The following is a 26441-nucleotide window of genomic DNA, read 5'->3' as shown; positions in this document are numbered from 1 at the left end:
ATGGAAGGTTGTTTGAAATAATGTATCAAGAACATTATTGAAATATTATTTGTTGCAAATTAAACCTGCTTTCCGCATTTCTCTTTGTGTTTATGAATTTAAAAAAATTTGGACCTACAATACAATAATACATTTCATTAGATCATAGATTGTCCAAATACTTATAAATATATTATACTCTTAAAGTTCGTTTTTTCAATCTTTATGCTAAGCCACTTATGGACATACTAATGCTTGTTTTTCTCGATAAAAATCCCTTTACAACAAACATAGAAAAACGCAAATGATCGAGTACTAAGAAGCAGGACAAGAGAATCAAAGGATAAATATCAGGTATATCGTTTTAAACTTTCTATGCAGGCATATATTTTTCTCATCCATTGTTTATCTCTTGTAAAAATTTTACTTTGATTATCTATTATCGATGTTGGTTCAATTGAAAAGACAATCACCCCACACCTCCACTCCCACAATTACTAATATACTCTCGGCTAAGCAACTATTTATATACACATAAAGTATTTAGTTCTTTTACTCAATTTAGCAAAATATTTTTCTAGGAAAATGAATCTTCTGAAGAAAGTGAACAAGAATCTTTTCCTCGTATCACAAGAAGAACAAGATACAAAAGAAAAGCCAAGAGTTATCAAGAAGAAATGAGCGACCAGGAAGAAAGCTATTCATCACAAATAAAAGTTAAATTGTCCTTTAAGAAAGAGAATAAAAAGAAGATTGAGAACAGTTCTACTGAGGACAGTGAAGAATTAGAGAGCGATCAGCTGTTTGAGGAAGGAGAAACTACACTGACAAATAATAGAAAGCGGTATCATGAAAAAGACAGTAGAAATACGAAGAAATTCAAGAGAGATTATTCACAATCTGATTCTAAGGATCAATTTGAATGTAGTTCAGACCAGGAGAGTGAACATGAACATTATTGTAAGATTTGCCGAGATGGTGGGCAGCTCATATGTTGCGACACTTGTCCTGATGTTTACCATCTTGACTGCCTGGTACCACCACTACAGGAGGTCCCTGCTGGAGAGTGGAAATGTGCCAGGTGTGACTGTGATCCTCTTCCGGGTAAAATATACAAAATTATCACCTGGAGATGGAAAGAGCAACAGGTAAAACTTGCAGCACCAGACTGCCCCAACGAATCTCAGATTGCAGCCAAATCAAAACGCCGCAAAATTCGACAGAATGACCAGCGTGAGTTCTTTGTTAAATGGAAAGATGCTTCATATTGGAATTGTTCCTGGGTTCAGGAGGTTCAACTCGAGGTTTACTGGCCAAATGGATACAGGATGTACATGGCTAAGAATAAATTTGAAGAGCCAACAGAAATTGATGATTTTTATGAAGAAGCTGATATAAATCCATATATTTATAACGAGTTTGTAAAGTTTGGAGTAAGACCTGGATGGTTACAACCTAATAGAGTAATAAACATGCGAACTATTCCAGATGGAACGATCCAATATCTTGTGAAATGGCAGGATTTGTCCTATGAAAACTGTACCTGGGAAAAGAAGGATCAAAGGATTCCCGGCCTTCTGCAAGCAATAAAAAACTATGAAGAGCTCAAGGAAATTCGTACAAATAAAACAAAAGCCAAAAGTAAGGCAAATGATCAATGGACGCAAAAGTATCAGCCCTTCCCTGAAAAGCCGACCACAAATCTTGATATTAAATATGAAGATAACAGCATGTGTAAATGGTTACCAGAATGTCTTGCTTTACACCCTTATCAACTTGAAGGCGTGTCATGGGCAAGACATTCCTGGAGAAACAAAACAAATATAATCCTAGCTGACGAAATGGGATTGGGTAAAACAATACAAGCGATCACATTCTTGTACTCGCTGTTCAAGGAGGGGCACTGCAAGGGTCCGTTTCTGGTCACGGTGCCATTGTCTACTCTGGTCAACTGGGAGAGAGAGTTTGCCTTGTGGGCGCCAGAATTTTATGTTGTCTCATACACAGGGTATCAAGAAGATAGGCGTGTTATTAGAGAACACGAGCTAACTTTTGAGAACAAAGGACGTGTGACCAAACGCGCTACAAGAACTAATTCTAATACAGTTAAGTTTGATGTACTCCTAACCTCGTATGAAAATATTAACACAGATGCTGCGTGTCTGACCTCATTCAATTGGGAAGCTGTTGTTGTTGACGAAGCACACAGGTTAAAAAATAACAAAACCTTATTTTTTCGTGTCCTCTCTACCTACAAAGTCAACTATAAAATGCTGTTGACTGGCACTCCACTTCAGAATAACCTCCAGGAACTCTTTTATCTATTAAACTTTCTTACTCCAAACAAGTTTACGGACCTGGAAGAATTTGAGGAATCTTTGCAGGATCTAGGTAAGGAGGAGCAAGTACGAAAGATACACGAGGTGTTGAGCCCTCACATGCTGCGTAGGATGAAAGCTGATGTGCTGAAAGCAATGCCGCCCAAGTCGGAAATGATTGTTCGCACAAATCTGACCGCACTGCAAAGAAAAGTGTACAAAGATATTCTCACTAAAAACTTTGCAGCTCTAACAGCTAAGACTGGTAGACAAGTTTCTTTATTGAATATAATGATGGAGCTGAAAAAGTGCACAAATCATCCTTTTCTTTTACCAGGTATTTATTGTATATCCTATATTTTAAACTAGTAATTGGTGTTTTTATGTTGCTAATAACTCAGAAACGACTAGAACTTTTATTCAACGGCTTCCAGTAAATTTGGGTATTTGTCCAGGGCAAGTTTTAAGCTATTTTTGGAGGGATTTAAGGCCCGTGAGAAAAAAAATATTGAACTTGCGCTGCGAGCCCTATCTTTGCTGCGCTTTTTATAACCTAAATTTGCATTTTTTCGATCATTTGCAATATATTTATGAAGAAAACCCCATGACTGTGTTATTATTCAGATACTACTCTAACTTCATAGATCTTAGCCGTCCCATTAACATTCAAAAATACTTTTTAAGGACCAGCAGAGCAGGCCCATGTTACTCCTAGTGGCATGTTCCAGGTATCAGACCTAACAGCTGGTTCTGGCAAGCTAGCATTGCTGGAAAAAATGCTTATTAAGCTACAAGAGCAAGGCCATAGGTAAACTATTTTTAGTAGTGTAGCTACTGTTTTTCGTCTGTTATTTCATGCTTTTCATTTCATATGTTTTTATGTATTTGCTCTTAACACCACTAAATATTTTTTGCAATCGTTATCATCATAAACATTTTAGAAAACAAGGTATATTACTTTAATTTTGTTTATTTTAACCCTTACAGATCGGGGGGGGGGGGGGGCTCCAAGAGCCCCCCCCCCCCTCTAGTTTTTTCAATCTCATTTTTTTTGTAGGTAAGATGGAGTGCTGTGACTTCATGACTTTTTAAGTTTTATAATTATACGTCGGCAAGAGTTGATTTTATTAGGATATCTGGTCTGTGTCGGTCGTGGTGTCCGGTCAAAGTCGGTTGGGTAGCACCAAAATTAGAAAAAAATTCTAAAAAAATCTTAATTTCTACATTATGACTTTTGTGTATAAGGAGAAACCTAAAATTTTTTTGGTGAATACTTAGATATCAATGACCTTCTGAGAAAAAATGTATTATGACCGTTTGACCGCTCCCTGACCGACTTTATGACCGATTTTTGTCCGGCTTTTAATACAGACATATATCATGAATATCCTGGCTTCTATTACAGCTAGAGTCCTATAAATTTTTTTGGTAAATCCTTGAGCAAAATCAAACAGATAAAAATATTAATCGGCGCCGCCAACCGCCGTTTTACCGCCGTAACCGCCGAAAATGGCGGTTTCCGTTATTTGCCTGTTTTGGCGATGATCAGAAAAAGTAATTTTTTTGTTATGAAAAATAAAAGTTCGTCCTAAAATTTGGTCATCCTAACTGCAAAATTGGCCGCTCTACAGCTGTTTTAAAATTTAGCGGCTGGCCGCTAATAAGCGGCTAAGAAGCGGCCTGGCTGCTATGACTAGAAAAAGTAATTTTCTCTAAAAATACACATGAACCACCAGAAAAAATTTTTACATCTTTATTTGTAACAGGAGCCGATCTATTAAGGTGGGAATTGGGGCCCGAGCTGTAAGGGTTAAAGCAGCTACTCTATGAAAAGGGGGTATAATATCAAAACGCCAGTACATCTATCATTGCAAAGTTTGAATTGTTTAAGAAGTTGGCGGGATTTACCTGCGCTTATTTAGATTTCAAATTGTTTATAGTTGGTAAAAAACAATTTTGTAAAAATTGGAGCTATTATGTTTTAAGTTGCATCTAAAGGTATATGACAATGGCTGAAAAATTGAAGTATATCCCCAATGTTGATAAACAAAATTACTACTTTTGTAGGTTAAAGTAAGCGATTGAAACCTTTGGACACTCCACTTAATGAACCAACCAATCAAAATTCAATAAAAGTTTCCAAAAAGCGAATAAGTAAACGTTATCATAAATTTTTTAGGACTAGTGTAATAAACAGCCCAATGTCCCCTCCCTCCCTGCATTCTGCTTCTTTAAGTGATGTCTTATAGTTGCTGCGCTACTTATGAACAAATTGATCCTTTTTTAAATCTCTTTTGCTTTTTATAGAGTTCTGATATTTTCCCAAATGACAAAGATGTTGGACATTTTAGAAGATTTTTTGACTGGCCTCAATATTAAATACGAGAGAATTGATGGAGGTAAAGTTTTATTTAACAAGTCACTAGCTTGTAGCTTCGCTCATAGCCTCTAGAGGTTTTGCCATATAAAATGGGAAGTTGAAGCCAAACATTAAACTTAAGTCTTAATTTGAGGAAGAGGATTTAACCAGGAACTATGTGTCTTAGATTATAGTTATTTGGAGAACCACATATATAAAGAGTTAATATTCTATCAATAGATAAAATAGCAATTCATTATGACTATTAATTAATTCTGCCCGTCAATGTGTTAATATCGTTCTATTTTTCAAAATGGTCAGCCCCCATTTCAACTAGAATTCTACTTGATGTAATTTAGGCATCAAGGGCAGTGAGCGACAGGATGCCATCGATAGATTTAATGAGCCAGGAGCAACGCAGCTCTGCTTTCTCTTGTCCACCAGGTTTATATTTAAATATATGTGTATTTTTATAAGCGAAGCTATACTATGAAACATATTTGTATTTTTATAAGCGAAGCTATACTATAAAACTATTATGTCGTTCGGTCAATTATGCTTATGTGCAATTCTTATTTTTGTGTGTCCTTGTCCATTAAAAGTACTCTGTAACTCTGTCTGTCCATCTGTATGGCTTTATATGTCTGATTTTGTTTGTCTATTTCTTATACCATTATGCATCAAGTATATAGCTTATTTTGTCTGGATAATGCAAATGAGTTTATTGGATTTTTATTGGGAAAGTTTTATTTTCTTGGTTGGTATTTAAGATAAACGGCTGATTTTTGGAATATTCTGTCCTAAGTCTAGATATATTGCTACAGGATTGCTCCTCATGAATGTTATTTCTTTCAGAGCTGGGGGTCTGGGAATCAACCTGGCAACTGCGGATACCGTGATTATCTACGATTCAGACTGGAACCCCCACAACGATATCCAAGCATTCTCTAGGGCCCACAGGATTGGACAGACCAATAAAGTTATGATTTATAGATTCGTAACTAAGTAAGTTTTTCATTTTAAGCACGTTAATTGTGTTTTACATAGCTTTGTATCCATCACAATGATCCTACATCTATGAAACCATGTACTGTTTAGTTTTCATTCTATATCCTTGTTTCTGTACTAAAATTTGTTTTGGTATTAACTGTTTTTGCATATGACATATTCAAAATAAGAAGGTAAATGTTAAAAAAAATCTGCTAGAAATAGCTAATAGGGTTTTTATATAACCAGGGTTTGACAAATTTAAATTTTGCGGATATGCGAGGTAGACGCGCGACTATCGAGCCCTGGTTCTAATAACAAATTTTGGTTATTTTAACTTAAAAATTTATGCTTCTACAAACTCTTAATTTGTCAAAAAATGCATTTTGATATATTTTTAAAGGAACACAGTAGAAGAGCAAGTGGTAGAGGTTGCGAAAAGAAAGATGATGCTCACTCATCTTGTTGTACAGCCAGGGATAACATTTTTAATATATCAACAAGGATGACAACATCCATAAAAGCGAAGCACTGAAACGGTAGGACAAACGGACATTAACACTTGTAAATGTCAGAACTGAATATAAATGTATAAGACTCGAAGCAAAATTGTAAGTAAATTTGTTGAAAAACTGCTTGATACAGGATAATGTTTATGGACCGGACATACTTACATTTTAGGACTTGATTATAGAGTTGCTTCGCTTATTACATTATACTTTGTTGTCTCAGGAATCAATATACCAAAAATCAGATCAATCGGATGATTAGATCACATAAAAATTTGTTGTTGAAAAAGTAAAAAACTTCAACATGTTTAAAATGGACGTACGGACATTTTGGTAATGATTATAGAGTTGCTACGCTTTCTAAATCGTACCTAACTACTAAAGGAATCACCATGCAAAATTTGAAATCGATAGGACAATTTTAACATGCCTAAATTAACAAAAAAAAATATCCATTACGGACGTACGGACGGACCGACCCTAATTATAGAAAATCTTTGCTTTTAAAAAGACCGAATTGAATAAAAATATAAATATTTACATACTAAAAGTTCTTTAAAACGCCAATTTTCTTCACACCGAACTTTATCTGTATTCTATCATGAACTTTTATTTATTTATCACGTTATAAATATAATGAAATTGCAATTAACGGTGTAGGTTTATTAAGAATCTCGTATTCAAATTATTAATTATTTCGGAGATTTTACTCAGACTTCTAAATAATGTTTTATATTAAATGCGTTGTTACTCAATTTTTTATAGATGTATTTGGTTAATTGACTGCTTTTATTTCATATTCAATATCTAGCTGTGCTGCCTATATGGACAGTAACATAATTGTCCTTGTTGTATATTGAAGATAAATGTTCGAACCTTGTGCGCAGGCATGAATGCAGGGCAGTCTTCCACCCTGTCCAAGCATGAAATTGAGGAGATTCTCAAGTTCGGCACCGATCAATTGTTTAAGGTAAACTAAAAACTAAAAAAAATCATTCGCTGTCATTTTAAAACCCAGTTTTGACTTGGAAATAAAAGGTTACATTTCAAAATATGTTGAAATTATTGTTGTGACTGTCAGACATAATCGTCCTTGTTTTTTTTATAAAAAAAACTTGAAAGGTTGCATTAATATGTTATAAAAATATTTTTTTGTGGAATGAAACAAAATGTATTGTAGTATAATCATCATTTGCAGAGTTGACTTTAGAAAAGCGTTAGATAACGTTACAAATATAATTATTCAGGATGATTCGAATGCCAGTGAAGAAATTGATTACAACGAGGAGACTATCACTGCCTTACTTGACAGAGATCAACATGGTATCACAGAGAGTGAGAGCTGGGCAAACCAGTATCTTTCAAGCTTTAAGGTAAAGCCATCTTGTTAAAGATCTTGAGATTTATAACACTTCCCTTCTGACCTTAGTGTTCATTAGACTTTGGCTAGGTTAGATAAATCTTGCAGAGACTAACAGGTGCTTGAAAGTGTGTGTGGGGGAGGGGGGGGGGGTGTTTTAATAGTTGACAGTTTCTTGCATGATCTTGTCATGTGAGTGATAATATAAATAATGTGGATCTAAATTAAAAGTAATTATATGTGGAATTTTTTTTCATATTTATATTATTCCTTAAAATTACTTCTCTACTGACTTTGAAAAAAGTGACATCAATATCATTATTTTTTCACAATTTCATCTTATTTTTCTTTCATGTTTTAGGTAGCCACCTACAACACCGTAGAAAAGATTGAAGATTGTATGGATAATAATAAATCTAACACTGATGATAAAAGCAACACCAAGCACAACACTTCTGGTCCTGCCTACTGGAACAATCTCCTCAAGTATTATACTTTTATACGTAAAGTGTGTTCTTTAAATCTTAAAGGGGGGGGGGGGGGGGGGATGTGGTGACTGGTGCCACGACATACCAGCAATTTTATTTTGAGTGATACTCCCTTAGTTTTAGAGATAATGGGGTAAAATCTTTTGGCCTGGGTCACTAATTACCCCAAGTTTTGGTATCTTTCAAATTTTTATTGCATTTCTCGCCGAAATAGGCAATTTGGAATCATTTGGGTCCATGTTATTTTTTTCAAAACATTTTCCCCTTACAAGCAACCCTGCAGGGGTATCATAACACTGATCATTGACAGTAGTTTGTCACATGAAAGATTATCTCCACAGCTTTAACTCTTATTCAAACATTCTTCTTTTCAGCTATAGCTGTGTAAAGCTTTAGTTTTATTGATAACTTTTATTTTATAGAACTGATTATGAGAACTACCAAGAGGAATTACTTGAAAGTATGGGCAAAGGCAAGAGAATCAAAAAACCTGTAAAGTACTTTGTACCTGATAATGACAGTGATGAGGATAGTGATGACAAATCAGATGATACTAAATCTACTACACAAGAAGAGAAACCTACGTCTGGAACCAGAAAGGATCAGGATAATCACGCAGAAATGGAGGATAAAGATGATCAACTTTGGAATCATGAAGGAGTAGAGTCATATGATTCTTCTGATTATTCTACTGATGAAGAGGCAGATAATTCAAACAAATGTGATCCTACATCTGAGGTGAAGGATGATAAAGAACTGGATGCTTCAAATGATAAACTTCCATCTAGTGTACATACCGGCGAAACCAAAGATGCTCCTAAGAAAGAAAATAAAATGAAATCTGCCCAAATTAAAGCTATCAAAAAGAAAAATAACAAAAATTTGGTCAGTTCATTAGACGACAATAATAAGGAAGTTGTAGAACATATAAAGCATAAAATCACTACCTCTACAAAATACAAAAATATGACAAAACGTATGGATGGAGGGAGCTCAACAGCTGTTGATAAAAATAGCTATCCTCAAGGCGAGAACCCGAAAAATACTAGTGGAAATGTTTACACAAAAGAGAAGACTGCCTTTGACATCTACAATATTTCAGTCAGTTCATTAGACGACAATAATATGGAAGTTGTAGAACATATAAAGCATAAAATCAATACCTCTACTAAGGACAAAAATACGGCAAAACGTATGGATGTAGTGAGCTCAACAGCTGTTGTTAAAAAAAGCTATCCTCAAGGCGAGAACCTGAAAAATACTACTGGAAATGGTTACACAAAAGAGAAGACTCTGAAGACTGCCTCCGGCGTCCACAAAATGTCATTTAGTTCATTAGATGACAACAAAAAGAAAGATGTAGAACCTCTAAAGCATAAAATTGCAAAAGGTATAAACAGTTCAGATAAAGTAAGAAACCAAGTTCTAGTTCAAGGTAAAATTCCAACAGCAAGAGATAATAACAAAATAGTTGCTGACAACATTAGAAAGAAAACTGCCTCGGATGTCTCCCTGGCTAATGCTGAGAGTTCTATGTCAAAGAATGTAACAAAGACAAATGCTAAACCCTTTGAAGAAAGAAAGGATCAGCAAAGCATTTCAATGTATCGACAAGAAAAGGATTATTCATGTAAATCGGCTGAAAAGGGGAGAAAAAGCATAGAAAATGATGAGTTTAGGGCAGGTTTGAGTTCAGCTGTTAAAAACGTGAAGTCTAAGGAGAATATTGATGCCAATAATTCTCTTCCTATTTTATTGGATTTAACTGTTAGACCCGCTAAAAAGAAGAAATCTATGTTGGACTACTTCCCTAAAGCTGAAGCCACTTCAAAACCAAAATCTAATTAAGGTAAACTCTATTTTTTTTTTTTTTTTGAGATATTAAAAAAGAAAAACTGTACTTACAGTGATACATTTAGGGTTGGCAATCCGAATCCGGGATCCGCCAAAATTTTGGCCAATTTTGGAATCCAGAATCTGGAATCCGTTTTTTTATAGCGGATTCGGATTCTTAATTGCATGGCTAAAATTAGCGTCTTGAGTTTTTTTCTTTCAACCCGCCCCTCTTTGAAGGCAAAGATCACAATGCTACACAACCAAGTGGAGAGATCAGAAAATATTAAAAAACGCAGCTTTAGATTCTTCCCAGTACCCGGTATAATTTAATACCATAATTTTTTTTTTTTTTAAGCCTTTTAAAATATTGCTATAATCTGAAATATATTTTTTTTAAATAAGTTTCCGGAATCCATTTTTCTGGACGGATTTTTGTAAGAATCCGAATCCGGTCCAAATTTAGACAGATTGCCATGCTTAGATACTTTTATTATAGGTGATTGGGTGACAGACATACAGACAAGTTGCGCTCAAAAACTTATGAAAACATCTTTTAAAATTTAAGGCATAGAATATAAATTCATACACTTATATTATATTCTCTTGGTTAAATAGTTTTTATTACTTTATGAAGGACTTGGTGAGTTTGAAATCCAGAAATGGGGCTGGGGTCCCAAAGGGACTACCTGCAATGAAAAAGAAATACATTTTTAATGTTGAAAATAGGGGGGTTGCCTGCCGTTGTGGTCCTAAAGTTTTTCCTAATAGTTAAATACCTACTCAAATTTGTTTTCCACTTATCAGATTTTAATATGATTAAATGTGCTTTTCTATAGAATGTTTTAAAATAAAACTTGTATGATTTTGTGTAATGTAATTAAATCTTTTATTTTAGGATTTTGCTGTAAAGGTCATGAACAGAGTTTTTCAAACAGATTTGAAGCAAATACACCTCTACATATGAAAACCTAAAAAGAAACATTATAATATTTTCGTATGTCTTAATTTTTTTGGCAATACTTCTAGCTTTCACTTTATGAGATTTTGCAAATATTTTTCAAATAACATTTTCATAAAGTTTTTTGACATAGATTTTATTTTCTAATGCTCGTTTTTTTATGTAACTTAAAAACTTTTTAAAAACATACACTTACATATAGTATTACCTTTACCAGTAACTTTGTACTTTTGGTCAATTAACTCTAAAACTTTTTGAGTCCATAAAAGAATTTAATGAGTTAATAAAATTATTTTTCATTGAGTATGTAGCTCAATCAACTTAATATGTAATCATTTTTTCAGACACTGACAATGAAAGTAGCTTTGTAATACTGCATTCCAGCTACCAATATTACATAAGGTTCAAATCTTTTTGCTACCTTGATATCAATGTATTTGAAAGAATTACAGAAAAGCCAAGAGAACTAAGAAATGTCTTGTGAATATGTCTATAATTTTTTAGTGATTTCTCGTTATTTCTATGACCCTTAGGACATCTAAAACAATGGCCTACAAAAAGTTTATCTTTCTGTACGTCCCACCATTTCACAATAAGGACGTGCGCCTCCTGTCCATTTGTATGCCGGTACATCTGTCCGTCTAAGTAAGCAACAAACTATAACTTTGATTATAGAAACAGCTTTTGTCTAGTTGCTATAAAACTAATATATTTGTAGTGGATACTGCAGCATAGATACTAATAAAAATGGGAAAGAAACAAAAAGTAGCTGTAAAGAATCACAAGTTGCCAGCTGCTTTTGACAACAACACAACATCAATAATGCTCAAAGAAGCCGGGCAAAAATCTGGGTATTTTACAAGGAGGATAATTAAGAGAAAGGTTTCCTGTCCATGCCCAAACGAAGAAAGAAAAAAGGACTCAATTTACAGAGAAAAGGAGAAGGGGTAATTTTTCCTTTAAATAATGGCTTTAAATCTTAATTCTGTCATTAAGTTGATGTTATAAGATAGGTTTGGTATAGGCTTGTGTATACTTATTCATGACAAATATAAGTTAGGGATAGCCTAACATTAATATGACAGGTTTAAGTATCCCAAATCTTGACAAAAATAGGTTAAGGCCTATTGATATGAGAAGTTTATGTAAAGCTAAAGTATGCCTATCAAATGTTTACTTGAGCTTGACATTAATAGGTTTTAGGCTAGCCTATACTCCCTTTATCTAAAATAAAGCTAAGAAAACCCTTATTTTTAAGCTACCATAAAAAATCATTGAGGATTGTCCTTAATATCTGCTTGAAAGCGAATCGTAAATAGAAGTTCATTTAAAAGCTTACCTAGTCAGATTCTTTTTATTGCCATTTCTTGTCGTTAATTTTTATTTACTAATTTACCATATCTCTCTTACAATTAGGAAACCGAATAGGAAGAAACCCAAATATTTCTTAAATCCCTACCACGAAGCTGAACCTGAAACCGAAGGAGAGAATGCAAATGAATCTCTGGAAAGCTTGGATGGAGAGAGCACCAATAAAATGGTTTTGAATCCCCTATACAATGAAGGTGTGTATCTATAATACAAAGTAGAATGATGTCTGTCTGTCCGTCCGTCCCTTAAAATCTCGGTAACCACTGAACCGATCGAATTCTACTCTTCAGGGTATATACCTATTGGTCCTGTGGTGGTTTTAAGCTATTTTTTTAAGGACACCCCCAACCCCCCAAAAATAAAAATCCCCCCCTCCAAAAAAATAAAATTTTTCTGGGGAATATTAAACTACGGGAAGCACCAGTAGTACTTTTTCTGATAATAAACTGATAAACATTTTGGGTCAGATACACTGTATATAAATTTTGCGAAGGTTTAACGACTATTGCGTATCGAATAAATGTCTTGATATATTAAAAGGAATTTCTAAGACATGTTATCAGGGATAAATATTTTCTGATAATGTCTCTCCTCATTAAACAGATAAATCGTCTGACAATCTCTAAGCTCTTGTAAGGTAACTTCAAGACAAGTTAAGTGCAGGGGGAAGATGATTTGAAGAAAAAAAACGTTTCAATCCTGAGCTTTTAAGAGTGTGTCATTTTACTATGATCTAAAAGTACAAGACTAGAGAAAATTTAGGGGAGATATGCTCAGGAATGAAATAATTTATGTAGGCATGCTTTGTTTCTCATGGGCGTGCCTCTGGTCATCTAAGATAGGAATATTTGTATTGTACATACATATACAGGGTGCGCCACATATCTAGGGACTTTTTTTAAAACGGCCATAGCGTCAAAAGTACTTGACCAATCAGGACGTTTGACCCCACTATAAAAAGCTTAGGTAATGACCTTTTAGCACAAAAAATCTTTGGGCGAAGATGGGCTCGTACTCCGAGCTGGCCGCGCTTATGTTCAACAAGGCAGATTCGAAGTGCGCCGGTGGTATAATCTGGATTCTCAACTAGGGCCCACTAAATCGGACCTCAGCCTATCTGTAGGTGAGCTAGACTTATGCAACTTGCTGGGGATACTGTTAGATACATAAGTAAGACACTAGAAAAGACTACAGCTCTTTATCTAAAATGGCTTGGCTTTAGTACTACGGTAAAAAGAAACGTGGCAGATTTAGAGGTGCCAAAAACGTCAAAAATCGTGTAAAATCGTGAAAATTTCTCGTTTCTCGACGTCAGAGACCCATATGGAACTTAAAACTCATTTTAGACTATGAATTGCGCTGACAACCCTAGATAAATCTTCCTGCCATTTCCAAAAAGGTATAGAACGTCGTTCTAGCTCAACTGTGGTCCAAATAAGAGCCTCCGTGTCAAAGGGTAGCTTGAAAGTTGGGTTAATTTGGATCCTGCGGTTACTCACATTCCTAAGGAAATGGGGCCTTCCAGCAGCCCGATCTTAATTCAATGGACTTTTGGACCTTGGGCTACTTTGAAGCATGCACCAATAGACGTACCCATACCATAAAGACCTCCCTCATTGCCACTATTAAGGAGAACTTCGCCAGCTTGGACAGTTACATTCTGACCTTGGCCTGCCGGCGGTTGAGGAGGCGGGTAGAGGCGGTGATTGATGCTGGCGGCGATTTTATTCAATGATTTAATAGTCATATACCTAATTTGCTAATAAAATCATTTGTTTACAATTTAGAAAAAGTCCCTAGATATGTGGCGCACCCTGTAGTACATATTTAAGCTTTTTGGACATTTTGATTTAATTTCAATTACAATTGTCGGTTACTTCGGAATCTTTGTTTCACGAAACCTCCATCTGATATCTAGGAATATGGATATAGAATACACGAGAATTTTATGACAAATGAAAATAAAAACATGTACATCACTTATTGGTCAGTTCGTTCATCCATTAGGATGGAAGAGATGGGGTAAATGCGACGGATGGAAGGGGGATAGTTATTTTAACCAGCTACAAGTTTCACTTTATTAGAGTACATGACACTCTGTGGTGTAAGATCCAAATGAAAATAAATCCATTTCTTGTAGAAAGCTCTGTATCCCAAACTGAGTATACCCTGAACAAATCCCTGGCGTCTGCCCTGTCTTACTGTGATTGTCCAGAACCAGCCCTCATCAGAGGATTACTGTTCTACTGTGCCAATTGTAGAGAAGCTTTTGGCGGACTCTGTCCACCATACTCAAGGTAAAGCAAGGCTTTTATGTCAAATTTTCTGACTATGGACTTTACATATTATCTCTGTGTTAATTTAGTAACAAATTTTCCAGTATGGCTTCGTATCCGCAAGATTTATACCTGTTCGGAGCCTTACTGAAAAATCATGTATAGTATCGAATTACAGTGTCGACAAAGCTGGAATCACTCTTTTATTTTCTATTAAATTAATAGACTTAATTAATTATCCTTGGAGATTAGAACTCTATAATACGATGCGATAAACATACATATGAATTTTATCTGTCTTTCCTACTATTTTTTTTAAAAAGTTACTGAACTGTACAAAGCACAGAAGAGTTTTTAAAAAATAATTTCAACTTTTAATAAGATTAAGTATTTTTTAAAGTTGTTTTTCTCTCTTTCTTTTAAAATTACCTTTGAATTCAAAAAAGAAACAAGTGAGGAAAAAATAACCATAAAAATCCTCCAATGTTTTTTCATAAAATCTACCAAAAAATGTTGAAAATTCCAATTTGAATTTTTTAGGCTGTGTTATCACAAATCTGAAGGAAACGCAGAGAAAACTTCGGAGTATATTAAATCCTGTACTGGCTGTTCTTAAGGGGGAGTCCTGTGAAAAATCAAAATACGACAGTTAGCTATTTCTAATGTACATATACAGCAATATTTTAATTTTTATATAATGAACATATACATATATAAATGCTATTTTTAGTATATTTGACAATTCATAATATTGGCATTTTTTAAATAATAACCAAATATGTTGCTTTCAACCTAATATTTAATAGTAAAATATAATTTTCGTAACTTATAAAACAAAATTAAGTTACATGACTAAAACCTGTTATGTTGGTACAGGCATTCGGCCCCTCTGGGTCAACAAAACTTTCATTTTTTTAACTGTCTAATATACGTTGCAATAAATAACTTATTTGTGTTATATTCCGATGTTTAAGTTAGCTATTAATCAAGCATATACCTATTACCTACGCTACTTAAATTTTTCTTTGGACTCGAAACAATTTTATAGTTTTTGTTTTATATCTTTACGTAACGTTTCACAGGTAGATTAATGCTACTTGTTTCATTTCATATTTAAAAGTATAAAAAAATTAAAGTGAATTCCTTACTTTATTCGATTTACTGTATTAATCTATATCTGTATTACCTAATGTCTACCTATATTTTGATTATAATTTTATCGTGTATGATCAAAATATCTAGTTATAAACTTATAACTATTTTGTGATTTAGAATATAAATAGTTTTGTTAGACATTTTAAATTAAGACTTATTTAATTTGTTTAACGTGAGTGATTTTCGGAGTCAACGATGAGTCTTAGATTGTTTAAGTGGTTTTAAACTAATTGTTTCCCTAATCTTTGTCGAGAGGCTTATCATGTCTATACCCTCCCACCCCCCCTGTGATGACAAATTCATGATCGAAATCACTTAACATCTAACTATATGACTAATAATTATATTTGAATTACATGTATGCTCATTTTGTAAATATTTATACCTGTTTCTTCATAACCTAGAGATAGCCTGATAACAATGGCTGAAATGTGCAAGACTGCTGCTGGTATATCTGGAACAAAATTGTCTAAAATTATCTAAGAAAGGAATCTAAAAATCTCATAAGGTAACATATTTTTATTATTCCTCTTGAATAAAAAAGTGACAACAATGGTAAGAGCCTTGTATCATACAACTACAACTTACTACTAAGTCCTTGCTAAGTTATGAAGAGCAGACGAAGGTCGTGCAATCAAGGGTTTGTTGTCTATCGCCCATTAACCTCAAATTCTCAATAATAATTACAAGCCAACTGCGTTGTTAAAGTCAAACTAACGCTAATATAAATTAAGACTTCATGGGTCATCTTAAAAACGCCTCAGAAAATGCCTATCTTAGAAAATGCCAACTAAATATTTTTTGTGCATGTTCCCTATTTTATGAAGAATTTCCAATTGAAAGTCAGTCAAAGTCATATTTTGCTTCCTTCACCCTTTTATTTAACAACCTTTTTTAGAGCTAGAAGTATACAAGACATCATAAAACTAAATGCGATATTATATTACAGATATGATGAAAAAGAAATGCAAGTAATCAACACTATGATTAGCGCCGCGTATAGACTACAATATAGTCATTATTTTAAAAATGCTCAACATGATATTGAACGCTATAAAAAAAAATAATGTAATTTTCTTTGAAGATGGCAAAAACAGAACAGCCAACAATCTGACAAAAAGAGATATGCCATAATTTGAAGGTTATTTTTTGTTGTTAATTATGATAACAGAGGAGGATTTTACAAAAGTTAATCTATTTACTTAAATGTTTTCGCTAGTTATAACAATCATTTAATATTAAAAACAGGTGAATAATTTGTAGCTGCATTTTACTCAGAATTATATGAAATGTAATGTACAGTATATAATGCTAAAAAACATAATTGATTATGTTTTTTTATCGAACTATAGATACAGCCATTTCATTTTTTATTTTGTTTCGCTTCTTATTGATGTTGTCATCTTATTTGGTTAAATTTCATAACAAAATCTATTGTAATAGGGAAATATACACCATAGAATAAACAGCAAAGAGGACTAGTTTTGAATATCAAAGAGAAATAAGACAAGAGTGTCTACAAGTTTTCTTCTCTGATAAGAAGAAATTGAACATGAAAACCATTTAAATAATATGATTTTAGTCCAAAATGATAATGTTAGCGTTAATGGTGTTAAACGAAAAAGTAATATTGCATAATTGGTAGGGTTGGCAATCCGAATCCGGGATCAGGAATCCTGAATCCGCCCAATTTTTGGTCAATTTTGGAATCCGTATCCGGAATCCGTTTTTTAATAGCGGATTCGGATTCTCTATTGGTAGGCTAAAATTAGCGTCTTGAGTTTTTTCTTTCAACTCCCGCTTTTTGAAGGCAAAGATTATCATCATTATATATATAAAATCTTTTAAAATCTGGTTCGATTCTCGGAAGTGAATTATAGAGAACACCAAGAACTTTATTTTTTAGGACATACGTAGCACTTAATTAAAAAAAAATTTAAGAGCCTTTTAAAATATTGATAGAATCCGGAATCCGCCAAAAATAAGAATCCGGAATCCGCGGGAATCCGCCATTTTTTTTGACGGATTCTTGTAAGAATCCGTATCCGGCCCAACAATTTGACGGATTGCCATCCCTAATTTTTGGGGTTTAACGGGGTTTTTGATTTTCTTGTCAATCATAATCTAGGAATCTATTATTTTTCCATAACTATAAAAATTATGTTTTTATGTTTATTATCCGAAAACATTTTTTTTTTGTTTCCTTGTTTTGGGTCTATTTTTACAATTTTGAAGCTTTATCATATTTGGAAAAAAATGTGATAACTTTTTGTCCTAATTCTTGTTATATATCAAACCAAGTCATTACATTTGATATGTTATCTTTTAAGCAGTTATTGTTAAGTAATGATATTGTTTACTTTGCTTATATATGTGATATTTGATAAGCAAATGTGACGAAACATTTTTTTGTATATTATGATATACTGTTGGTTAAGGGATATTTTATTTGGCAAAAATTTATCATATAAAAAAAGTATCAAGTCAAAAGATTTTTAGCATTTTATAAAGAAGAATAGAAAAAAATGTGTAAAGCACATTAGTTTCTCATTTCTTACCACAAGAGCCAAAATGTGTTATCTTTTAAAAATTATCCAAAACAAATATAAATAGTGAATTGTACTTTTTTCTTTAATACCAGCTATACTGCTCCGCAGCATCTAGGGACTCTTTATTCCCAGGGAAAGGGAGGTGCAGAAAAAGAGGAGAAAAAAACTTAAATTTAAATGTAATAAAATTGTCTTAAGCCATCTAAGGTTTATCTATAGGTTATCTGCTTTGTAAATTAGCATTATTGTGATATTGAACCAACCTAATCTATTGTTGTGATAGCTTGAGCTAGCAAGCTTGCTTTTCTCCTTCCATAGCAACAAAAAACTTCCCAATTCTCGAGGTGGTGTTCAATCAAGTACGCACTAATGTCTGTTTATTAAAGACGCACCGATATAATTTTACATTTAAAGGTCTATACTTCCACAAGGACAAGTCGAATAAATTCAGCGGAGTAAGACAAATATTAAAGCATTTCATATGAATGAAATATAGTATTAGTAATGTTTACTTTATGGATTAACGTTTACCAAAACAACAAGAAATATTATTATGAAGGGGATGGCATAAAAAAAATGAATTGATGTAGTAGAAATAATTTGTGTACTTGATTGAACACCATTTCTTTAAATACACCCAATACTCTTCTCTTTTTTATTATGACCTTGATCTTCCCCCCCCCCCCCCCCCAATCTTTCTTGCTCCATTTTCAACCTTATTCTTAAAACCCCAATGTTTTACTTTTTGCCGAATAGTTTCTTTCTTTAAAAAGCTTTAAATTTGAAAAATTATAAAAATGTAGGTCATTTAATTGCGATTGTTAACTCATATTACAGTACAAACATACTTTCTTTGTTGTTTTTCTCTCTATCATTGAGTGTGTGGAGTTAAGAGGAGGGGGGGGGGGTATGTTTGGGGGGAAGATTTAATAAAGAGACAGCAGACTTAAATAGAAGAAAGCCACTCTCAAAATGGAGACTGTAATTTCTAATTATTTAAGATTTTTATAATACTTCATAAAAAATGTTTCATTTTTAAAGCAATATTTTTACGTATTGTAAATATATATGCAGTTTTTTTATTCTTTATGTTGTACTTTTGCTCCTTGCTGTCTACTCCCCTCCCCCCCCCCCCTCCCCCCTCTTTTGCTACATCCATTAATGCGATTGTAGGTGTTTTTGTACAACAAGTAATTTTTTATTGATATCATATGTAATCATCTAAAGTTTTAATTTTTATTGTGTAAATATTGTATTTGCGAACTCTTTTGTATTTATTATGTTGCAAAAAGTGTCTCGAATTAATCGCAAATTTTTGAGTATTTCACCAATTATTTTGTAATTTTGTAGATTGTTTTGTTAACATTGTATAAACATTATGATAGGACATTGAAGGCAGGCCGCAAGACTCACAACCCCCCTCACCCACCTCCCAAATATTCTTCCTTTCCCCTTTCTCTTCTTTCTTCTCAATAACAAATAATATAAGAAGCTAGCATTATATTTCCTACAGCCAGGTTTAGGTTAGTTCATTTCTAGATATCAAGCAAGATACACAAGGAGGATTCATCAAATAAATTTTAATTCAGACAAAGAAAACTAAGAAGCTAAAATGCAGATCTTTGTTAAGACTCTGACTGGCAAGACCATCACCCTAGAGGTTGAGCCCAGCGATTCCATTGAGAATGTCAAAGCCAAGATTCAGGTATGAACACCAGTTAAATTATTATTCTAAATTTGATTTTCTCTTGTTTTATTAAAAAACGTTTCCGTATACCTAACTTGAAAATTTCAGTAATGATTATGAAATTGTATTTAAAAGGTACTAACAAGATGAATATTTTATTCCTTCATTGTAATGAAATATATGAAATACCATGTATGTTTAAATAAGTAATAGTATGTTACTAAACTTACTCTAGCAAATATTGAACTTTTGAAGATTATCTGTATTGTAATCGCCTAAATATCATTATGTTAATCAAAAATATTTTTTAGGATAAGGAGGGTATCCCCCCAGACCAGCAGAGGTTGATCTTTGCTGGTAAGCAGCTGGAGGATGGTAGGACCTTGTCCGATTACAACATCCAGAAGGAGTCCACCCTCCATCTTGTCCTGAGATTGAGAGGAGGTATGCAGATCTTCGTCAAGACTCTGACTGGTAAAACCATCACCCTTGAGGTTGAGCCCAGCGACTCCATTGAGAACGTCAAGGCTAAGATCCAGGTAAAAAACAATTTTAATATTAAAAATTTTAAGATGTAAGCAAATATGCGGTACAGTTTAGATTACCCTTATACATAAATATTAACATTTTTTACTACACGAAAGAAGTGCCTATCTGCTATCCCTTAAATAACAATTTTTTTTTCAGGATAAGGAGGGTATCCCCCCAGACCAGCAGAGGCTTATCTTTGCTGGTAAGCAGCTGGAAGATGGCAGGACCCTGTCTGACTACAACATCCAGAAGGAGTCCACCCTCCATCTTGTTCTGAGATTGAGAGGAGGTATGCAGATCTTCGTCAAGACTCTGACTGGCAAGACCATCACCCTCGAGGTTGAGCCTAGTGACTCCATCGAGAACGTCAAGGCTAAGATCCAAGACAAGGAGGGTATTCCCCCAGATCAACAGAGGTTGATCTTCGCCGGAAAGCAGCTGGAGGATGGCAGGACCCTGTCCGATTACAACATCCAGAAGGAGTCCACCCTCCATCTTGTCTTGAGATTGAGAGGAGGTATGCAGATCTTCGTCAAGACTTTGACTGGAAAGACCATCACTCTGGAGGTTGAGCCCAGCGACTCCATCGAGAACGTCAAGGCTAAGATTCAAGACAAGGAAGGTATTCCCCCAGATCAGCAAAGATTGATCTTCGCTGGTAAGCAGCTGGAGGATGGCAGGACCCTGTCCGACTACAACATCCAGAAGGAGTCCACCCTCCATCTTGTGCTGAGATTGAGAGGAGGTATGCAGATCTTCGTCAAGACTTTGACTGGTAAGACTATCACCCTCGAGGTTGAGCCTAGCGACTCTATCGAGAACGTTAAGGCTAAGATTCAAGACAAGGAAGGTATCCCACCAGATCAGCAGAGGTTGATCTTCGCTGGTAAGCAGCTGGAGGATGGTAGGACATTGTCTGACTACAATATCCAGAAGGAGTCCACCCTCCATCTTGTCCTGAGATTGAGAGGAGGTATGCAGATCTTCGTTAAGACTCTGACTGGTAAGACTATCACCCTCGAGGTTGAGCCCAGCGACTCCATTGAGAACGTAAAAGCTAAGATCCAAGACAAGGAAGGAATTCCCCCAGATCAGCAGAGGTTGATCTTTGCTGGTAAGCAGCTTGAGGATGGTAGGACCTTGTCAGACTACAACATCCAGAAGGAGTCCACCCTCCATCTTGTCCTGAGACTGAGAGGAGGTATGCAGATCTTCGTTAAGACTCTGACTGGTAAGACCATCACCCTCGAAGTTGAGCCCAGCGACTCCATTGAGAACGTCAAGGCTAAGATCCAAGACAAGGAGGGTATTCCCCCAGATCAGCAAAGATTGATCTTTGCTGGTAAGCAGCTGGAGGACGGCAGGACCCTGTCCGATTACAATATCCAGAAAGAGTCTACCCTCCATCTTGTGCTGAGATTGAGAGGAGGTATGCAGATCTTCGTCAAGACTTTAACTGGTAAGACCATCACACTGGAGGTTGAGCCAAGCGACTCCATCGAGAATGTCAAGGCTAAGATCCAGGTATATTTTTTTATTTCTGTAAATCCCTAAATATTTTCTTATAAATAAGGGGGGTTAATGCAACCAATCCTTGGTGGGTCTATTTTTCCTAAATCGAACAAAAAGTTGAAAAAGTAACGGCTAACGGCTCGGCCGTTTAGCCGTTTTTTTTTAGCTATTTTTAGGGCAAATCTGTCATAAATTACGTAGGAATCAACTTTTTAAATCATGTGAAATGAGACAAAAAGAAACATTTTTAGATTTCTAATACCAGTAACTACCGACTAGAACCGTTTGAAAACGTTTTGGAGCAGCAAAGAATATTATGTGGAGATAGGTTTCGTGATGATTGGTCTTGAAAATGAGTCAAAATATGGCTAAACGGCTGAGCCGCCAGCCGTTAGCCGTTACTTTTCCAACTTTTTGTTCGATTTAGGGAAAATAGACCTACCAAGGATTACTCATGAAAATTTTCAGATCTAAATTCGAATTCTAAGTGCCATTTATACATTGATTACGAGATGGTTGAATTAAACCCCCTTTGTAAACTTTGAATTGATTAGCATTTTTTTTATATAAAGGCTGATATTTTTTTATCCGAAATGTGGTGCTTTTCTTTTGTTCATCTATAATCACCTGCTTAAAAATCTTTTTTTTTCAGGATAAGGAGGGTATTCCTCCAGATCAGCAGAGGTTGATCTTCGCTGGTAAGCAGTTAGAGGATGGCAGGACCCTGTCCGACTACAACATCCAGAAGGAGTCCACTCTTCATCTTGTTCTGAGACTGAGAGGAGGTATGCAGATCTTTGTCAAGACTCTGACTGGCAAGACGATCACCCTCGAGGTTGAGCCCAGCGACTCCATTGAGAACGTCAAGGCTAAGATTCAAGATAAGGAAGGTATCCCCCCAGATCAGCAAAGATTGATCTTCGCTGGTAAGCAGCTGGAGGATGGCAGGACCCTGTCCGACTACAACATCCAGAAGGAGTCCACCCTCCATCTTGTCCTGAGATTGAGAGGAGGTATGCAGATCTTCGTTAAGACTTTGACTGGTAAGACCATCACCCTTGAGGTTGAGCCAAGCGACTCTATCGAGAATGTCAAGGCTAAGATCCAAGATAAGGAAGGTATTCCCCCAGATCAGCAGAGGTTGATCTTCGCCGGTAAGCAACTGGAGGATGGCAGAACCCTGTCCGACTACAACATCCAGAAGGAGTCCACCCTCCACCTTGTGCTGAGATTAAGAGGAGGTATGCAGATCTTCGTTAAGACTTTGACTGGTAAGACCATCACCCTCGAGGTTGAGCCCAGCGACTCCATCGAGAACGTTAAGGCTAAGATTCAAGACAAGGAAGGTATCCCCCCAGATCAGCAGAGGTTGATCTTCGCTGGTAAGCAGCTGGAGGATGGTAGGACATTGTCTGATTACAATATCCAGAAGGAGTCCACCCTCCACCTTGTGCTGAGATTAAGAGGAGGTATGCAGATCTTCGTCAAGACTCTGACTGGTAAGACCATCACTCTGGAGGTTGAGCCCAGCGACTCCATCGAGAACGTCAAGGCTAAGATCCAAGATAAGGAAGGTATCCCCCCAGATCAGCAGAGATTGATCTTTGCTGGCAAGCAGCTGGAGGATGGCAGGACCCTGTCCGACTACAATATCCAGAAGGAGTCCACCCTCCATCTTGTCCTGAGACTTAGAGGTGGTAACTAAAGAAGACTGCCATGAAAATTTTGGTTGAAGTGATTAAATTTTGATGTTAACTTGCATTTTTAATTTATACAATTTCTGACTTAATATTAATAAATTTCAATATGATTTCAATACTGATTTTTTCATAGTTTTGTAGCAAAGATACTCTATATTTGAGGTTTATTTGCCTTTTATGGATGGTAAACAATCTCTCGATTTAAAAGATTTTTTTTGTATCAAAATAAATTATTTTTAGTCGCATGGAATTTTTCGTGAAGATTATTACGCTTTCATTTACTTTCTTACGCTTTTTAAATGGAACTGTTCATGCAAATTTGTAACCGATTAGAGCTGTCGTTAACGAAACAGACCGTACTTTTAATGTGCTGAATTTTAATTTCCAAATGTGTACGCAGTTTCCGCAGTTCCAACTAGGTAAAAAAGCTTCAAACTTAAAAAAAAAATTGAAAATTTAAGTTTTGAATGAATAAATCGTTTATACGTTTAAAATTTTGGAAGTTTGAAGCTTTTATAGCTAGTAGTGAATATTGAGGTAGGATGAGGAAACTGCGTACACATTTGGAAATTAAAATTCAGCACATCGTACTTTTATTATAGAAATACCTCAAAGAACAGACGTACTTATACTGTGAGCTCTAGTTTACATTCATTTCCAATAAATGGTAATTTTCACAGGAAATCTGGATTTACTCCCAGTTATTGTGAGAGAAACGCTTCGGTATCTATCTGTTCTCTGCAAATTGTATTTGAGTGACAATTGAAACAAATTTTCATAGTCGCAATAATGTACATATTTTCGATTCAGCAGAGTGTTTATAAATTCAGAATTATTTGAGACAAGCTTGTTTAGGTTCCACCACTATCCTCAAGGAGAGGGTGGGGGTGTATCCACCTCCCTGAAAATAATAGTACATTCCTCTTGTTTGAATTATAGCATCGATTATCCTATTGAAGACCCAACGAGTTCTTATTTTGGTGCATCTCTTTTTGCTTAATAATGTGAATGATTTGATTATATGGTCAAACGACCAACCCTTTTATTGAATGCGCGCAATTTGTCTAGAAGTCCTAACGTAATTGTAATGAGTTTCGCCAGTTTTTAGTGAAAGCATTCCCCTTCATAACTATTTTTGTCCCGCACCAAACATAACAGTAATAAGAACCATTTTTGAGTCATGACGCAGGGTTGCGCCAAGATTCGAACCTATTGGCTTCTAAACAACGAGCGGCTGAGCTACGTTTTACAGACAAAATAAATCTTGCAGCTAATTTTTCAAAGCAAATTACATGCGCAAAAAATTTATTGAAAAAAAATTAAAAAATAACATTTAAGTAGGTATAGCATAACATATTGTAACATAACTTTATGGAGTTTATAACAAACAATTCTTAAAGCCATTTCAGGGATTGGCCAATGAAAGATATATGTAGTTTTAAAGTTTGCAATTCTGCCTTTGATACATAGAAAAAAAAATTTTGAGGTATGAAGAATATTAACAATTCAAACTGGTATTGTTCCCTCTAGCAATAAATCATCCAATTTACTTATTTTTACAGAAATGTGATTGATTTTTATATTTCATAATCTTCGCCCCAATAGATTGACTGCAGACATATTGGAGGTGGGCGGTCAAATCTAACCACCCTTCTGGAGCCAACCTGTGGCTTTAGGTAAACATCACCAGTCAGATTGGTAAAAGTATCACCCTTCATGTCAAACACCATGTCCTTGCCCTCCTTAACAGCCTCTAGTATGGCATTCACACTCTCTCTGTCAACTTCGTGAAATTTGATGCTTTTCAATTTTGGCATTGGAGACAGTGAAGTTGGCCGTAAAAGATCACTTACATCTGCATAATCTGAGTCATGAACTGTTGTTCTAAGATCTTCATATAAAACCAGACCAAAAACTCCAAGATGTTCAACTTTGTCGGCATATTTGTTCATCAAAGCCTCGCACATACTTCTATTAAACAGTTTGTTTTCATCCGAGATGATGTCCAAATTTAGTGTTGAAAGGTTTGGCAACACTAGGTTAGGTAGGAGAAACACAGTGGAACCAACTTGCTGAATAGTTACTGTCATCGCAATAATTCTATCCTGGCATTTTAACATAAATTCCTTATACTTATACAGGTCAATTCCGTCTTTAAAGTGAAGCTTCAGCTTTTGAGAGCCTTCTTCTGCTTTTCTTAACATTTCCTCGCTGGGACCATGTCGGCCATAAGCTCCGATTTCATTCAACCACAAAGGTTGACTGTGATCAACTTCATCTTCCTAAATATATGTATAATTATAAAACACGTACATAATTATGGCTCTTTTGTTTAACGCCCGTATGTTCGGTATACTGCGGGTTCGAGTCCCAAGTTCACTGTTTAAGGATATAAAATATTATTATTTTTTTCAGTATGGCTTCGAATCAAAATAATACCCGCTGGAATAGAATCGCTTCTCACCCATGCTAAAAAATCATGTACAGCATAGTATTTCAGAAAGCTGGCTATAGCACGGTGCGATAAATAACTATTAAGAGTTTAACAACTATTGGCATTCAAAGAGCTGATTTCAAATTTTACAGTAACTGGTCGCTATGCAGTGGCGTGCGAAGCACTTTGTCTAGAGGGGGGGCATTTTGAAGATTTTGTAAAATTTTGCATTTTGATCATATATACTCATTTTAAATAAGGGCGTTTTAAGGGGTGGGATTATTTGATTATGGGCCTTCTAGTCCTTATCCCTTCTTCCCCATCCCTATTTCCCATTTATATCCCCCATCTCTTCCCCCCCATCTCTTCCCCCACATCTCTTCCCCCCCCATCTCTTCCCCCCCCATCTCTCCCCCCCCCATCTCTTCTTCC

The 26441-nt window shown here is 35.2% G+C and overlaps 4 protein-coding genes across 10 annotated transcripts in view; 3 read left to right on the top strand and 1 right to left on the bottom strand.

The window, feature by feature from the left end:
* The first annotated feature begins 274 nt into the window (after positions 1-274).
* On the top strand, positions 275-11066 carry LOC145317164 (ATP-dependent chromatin remodeler Chd3-like). The gene is made up of 12 exons (XM_080158108.1): positions 275-333; positions 561-2634; positions 2982-3105; positions 4605-4696; positions 5016-5100; positions 5512-5661; positions 6047-6121; positions 7041-7122; positions 7400-7525; positions 7874-7998; positions 8423-9849; positions 10732-11066. The coding sequence occupies exons 2-11, from the start codon at positions 657-659 to the stop codon at positions 9846-9848; spliced, it is 4263 nt and encodes a 1420-aa protein (XP_080014234.1). The 5' UTR covers positions 275-333; positions 561-656; the 3' UTR covers position 9849; positions 10732-11066.
* A 70-nt stretch (positions 11067-11136) lies between these two features.
* Positions 11137-16001, top strand: LOC145317165 (uncharacterized). 3 transcript variants are annotated; one of them, XM_080158110.1, is made up of 5 exons: positions 11137-11196; positions 11513-11741; positions 12211-12359; positions 14306-14462; positions 14982-16001. In XM_080158110.1, the coding sequence occupies exons 2-5, from the start codon at positions 11542-11544 to the stop codon at positions 15055-15057; spliced, it is 582 nt and encodes a 193-aa protein (XP_080014236.1). In that variant the 5' UTR covers positions 11137-11196; positions 11513-11541; the 3' UTR covers positions 15058-16001. The 3 variants fall into 3 exon arrangements, with proteins under 3 accessions (XP_080014236.1, XP_080014238.1, XP_080014237.1); XM_080158112.1 differs by having other exon boundaries at positions 11142-11274; XM_080158111.1 differs by lacking the exon at positions 11137-11196 and having other exon boundaries at positions 11203-11741.
* Positions 16002-19606: 3605 nt separating this feature from the next.
* Positions 19607-23691, top strand: LOC145317161 (polyubiquitin-C-like). Of its 3 annotated transcripts, XM_080158102.1 has the most exons (5): positions 19646-19850; positions 20144-20371; positions 20520-20702; positions 20931-21887; positions 22528-23691. In XM_080158102.1, the coding sequence occupies exons 1-5, from the start codon at positions 19758-19760 to the stop codon at positions 23578-23580; spliced, it is 2514 nt and encodes an 837-aa protein (XP_080014228.1). In that variant the 5' UTR covers positions 19646-19757; the 3' UTR covers positions 23581-23691. The 3 variants fall into 3 exon arrangements, with proteins under 3 accessions (XP_080014226.1, XP_080014228.1, XP_080014227.1); XM_080158100.1 differs by having other exon boundaries at positions 19607-19850; positions 20520-21887; XM_080158101.1 differs by lacking the exon at positions 20144-20371 and having other exon boundaries at positions 19647-19850; positions 20520-21887.
* A 1172-nt stretch (positions 23692-24863) lies between these two features.
* The window catches only part of LOC145317162 (uncharacterized), a 32720-nt gene continuing 31142 nt past the window's right edge, over positions 24864-26441 (bottom strand). For all 3 annotated transcript variants that reach the window (XM_080158103.1, XM_080158105.1, XM_080158107.1), the window contains one exon: positions 24864-25857. In XM_080158103.1, coding sequence (XP_080014229.1) covers positions 25153-25857 — 705 coding nt within the window. In that variant the 3' untranslated portion in view covers positions 24864-25152. The remainder of the gene's footprint in view (positions 25858-26441) is intronic.

The sequence above is a fragment of the Acartia tonsa genome, chromosome 4 (assembly GCF_053477335.1).
Source record: "Acartia tonsa isolate MP-2025a chromosome 4, ASM5347733v1, whole genome shotgun sequence".
Taxonomy (NCBI): Eukaryota; Metazoa; Arthropoda; class Copepoda; order Calanoida; family Acartiidae; genus Acartia; species Acartia tonsa.
This window is presented reverse-complemented; position numbering and strand designations above follow the sequence as displayed.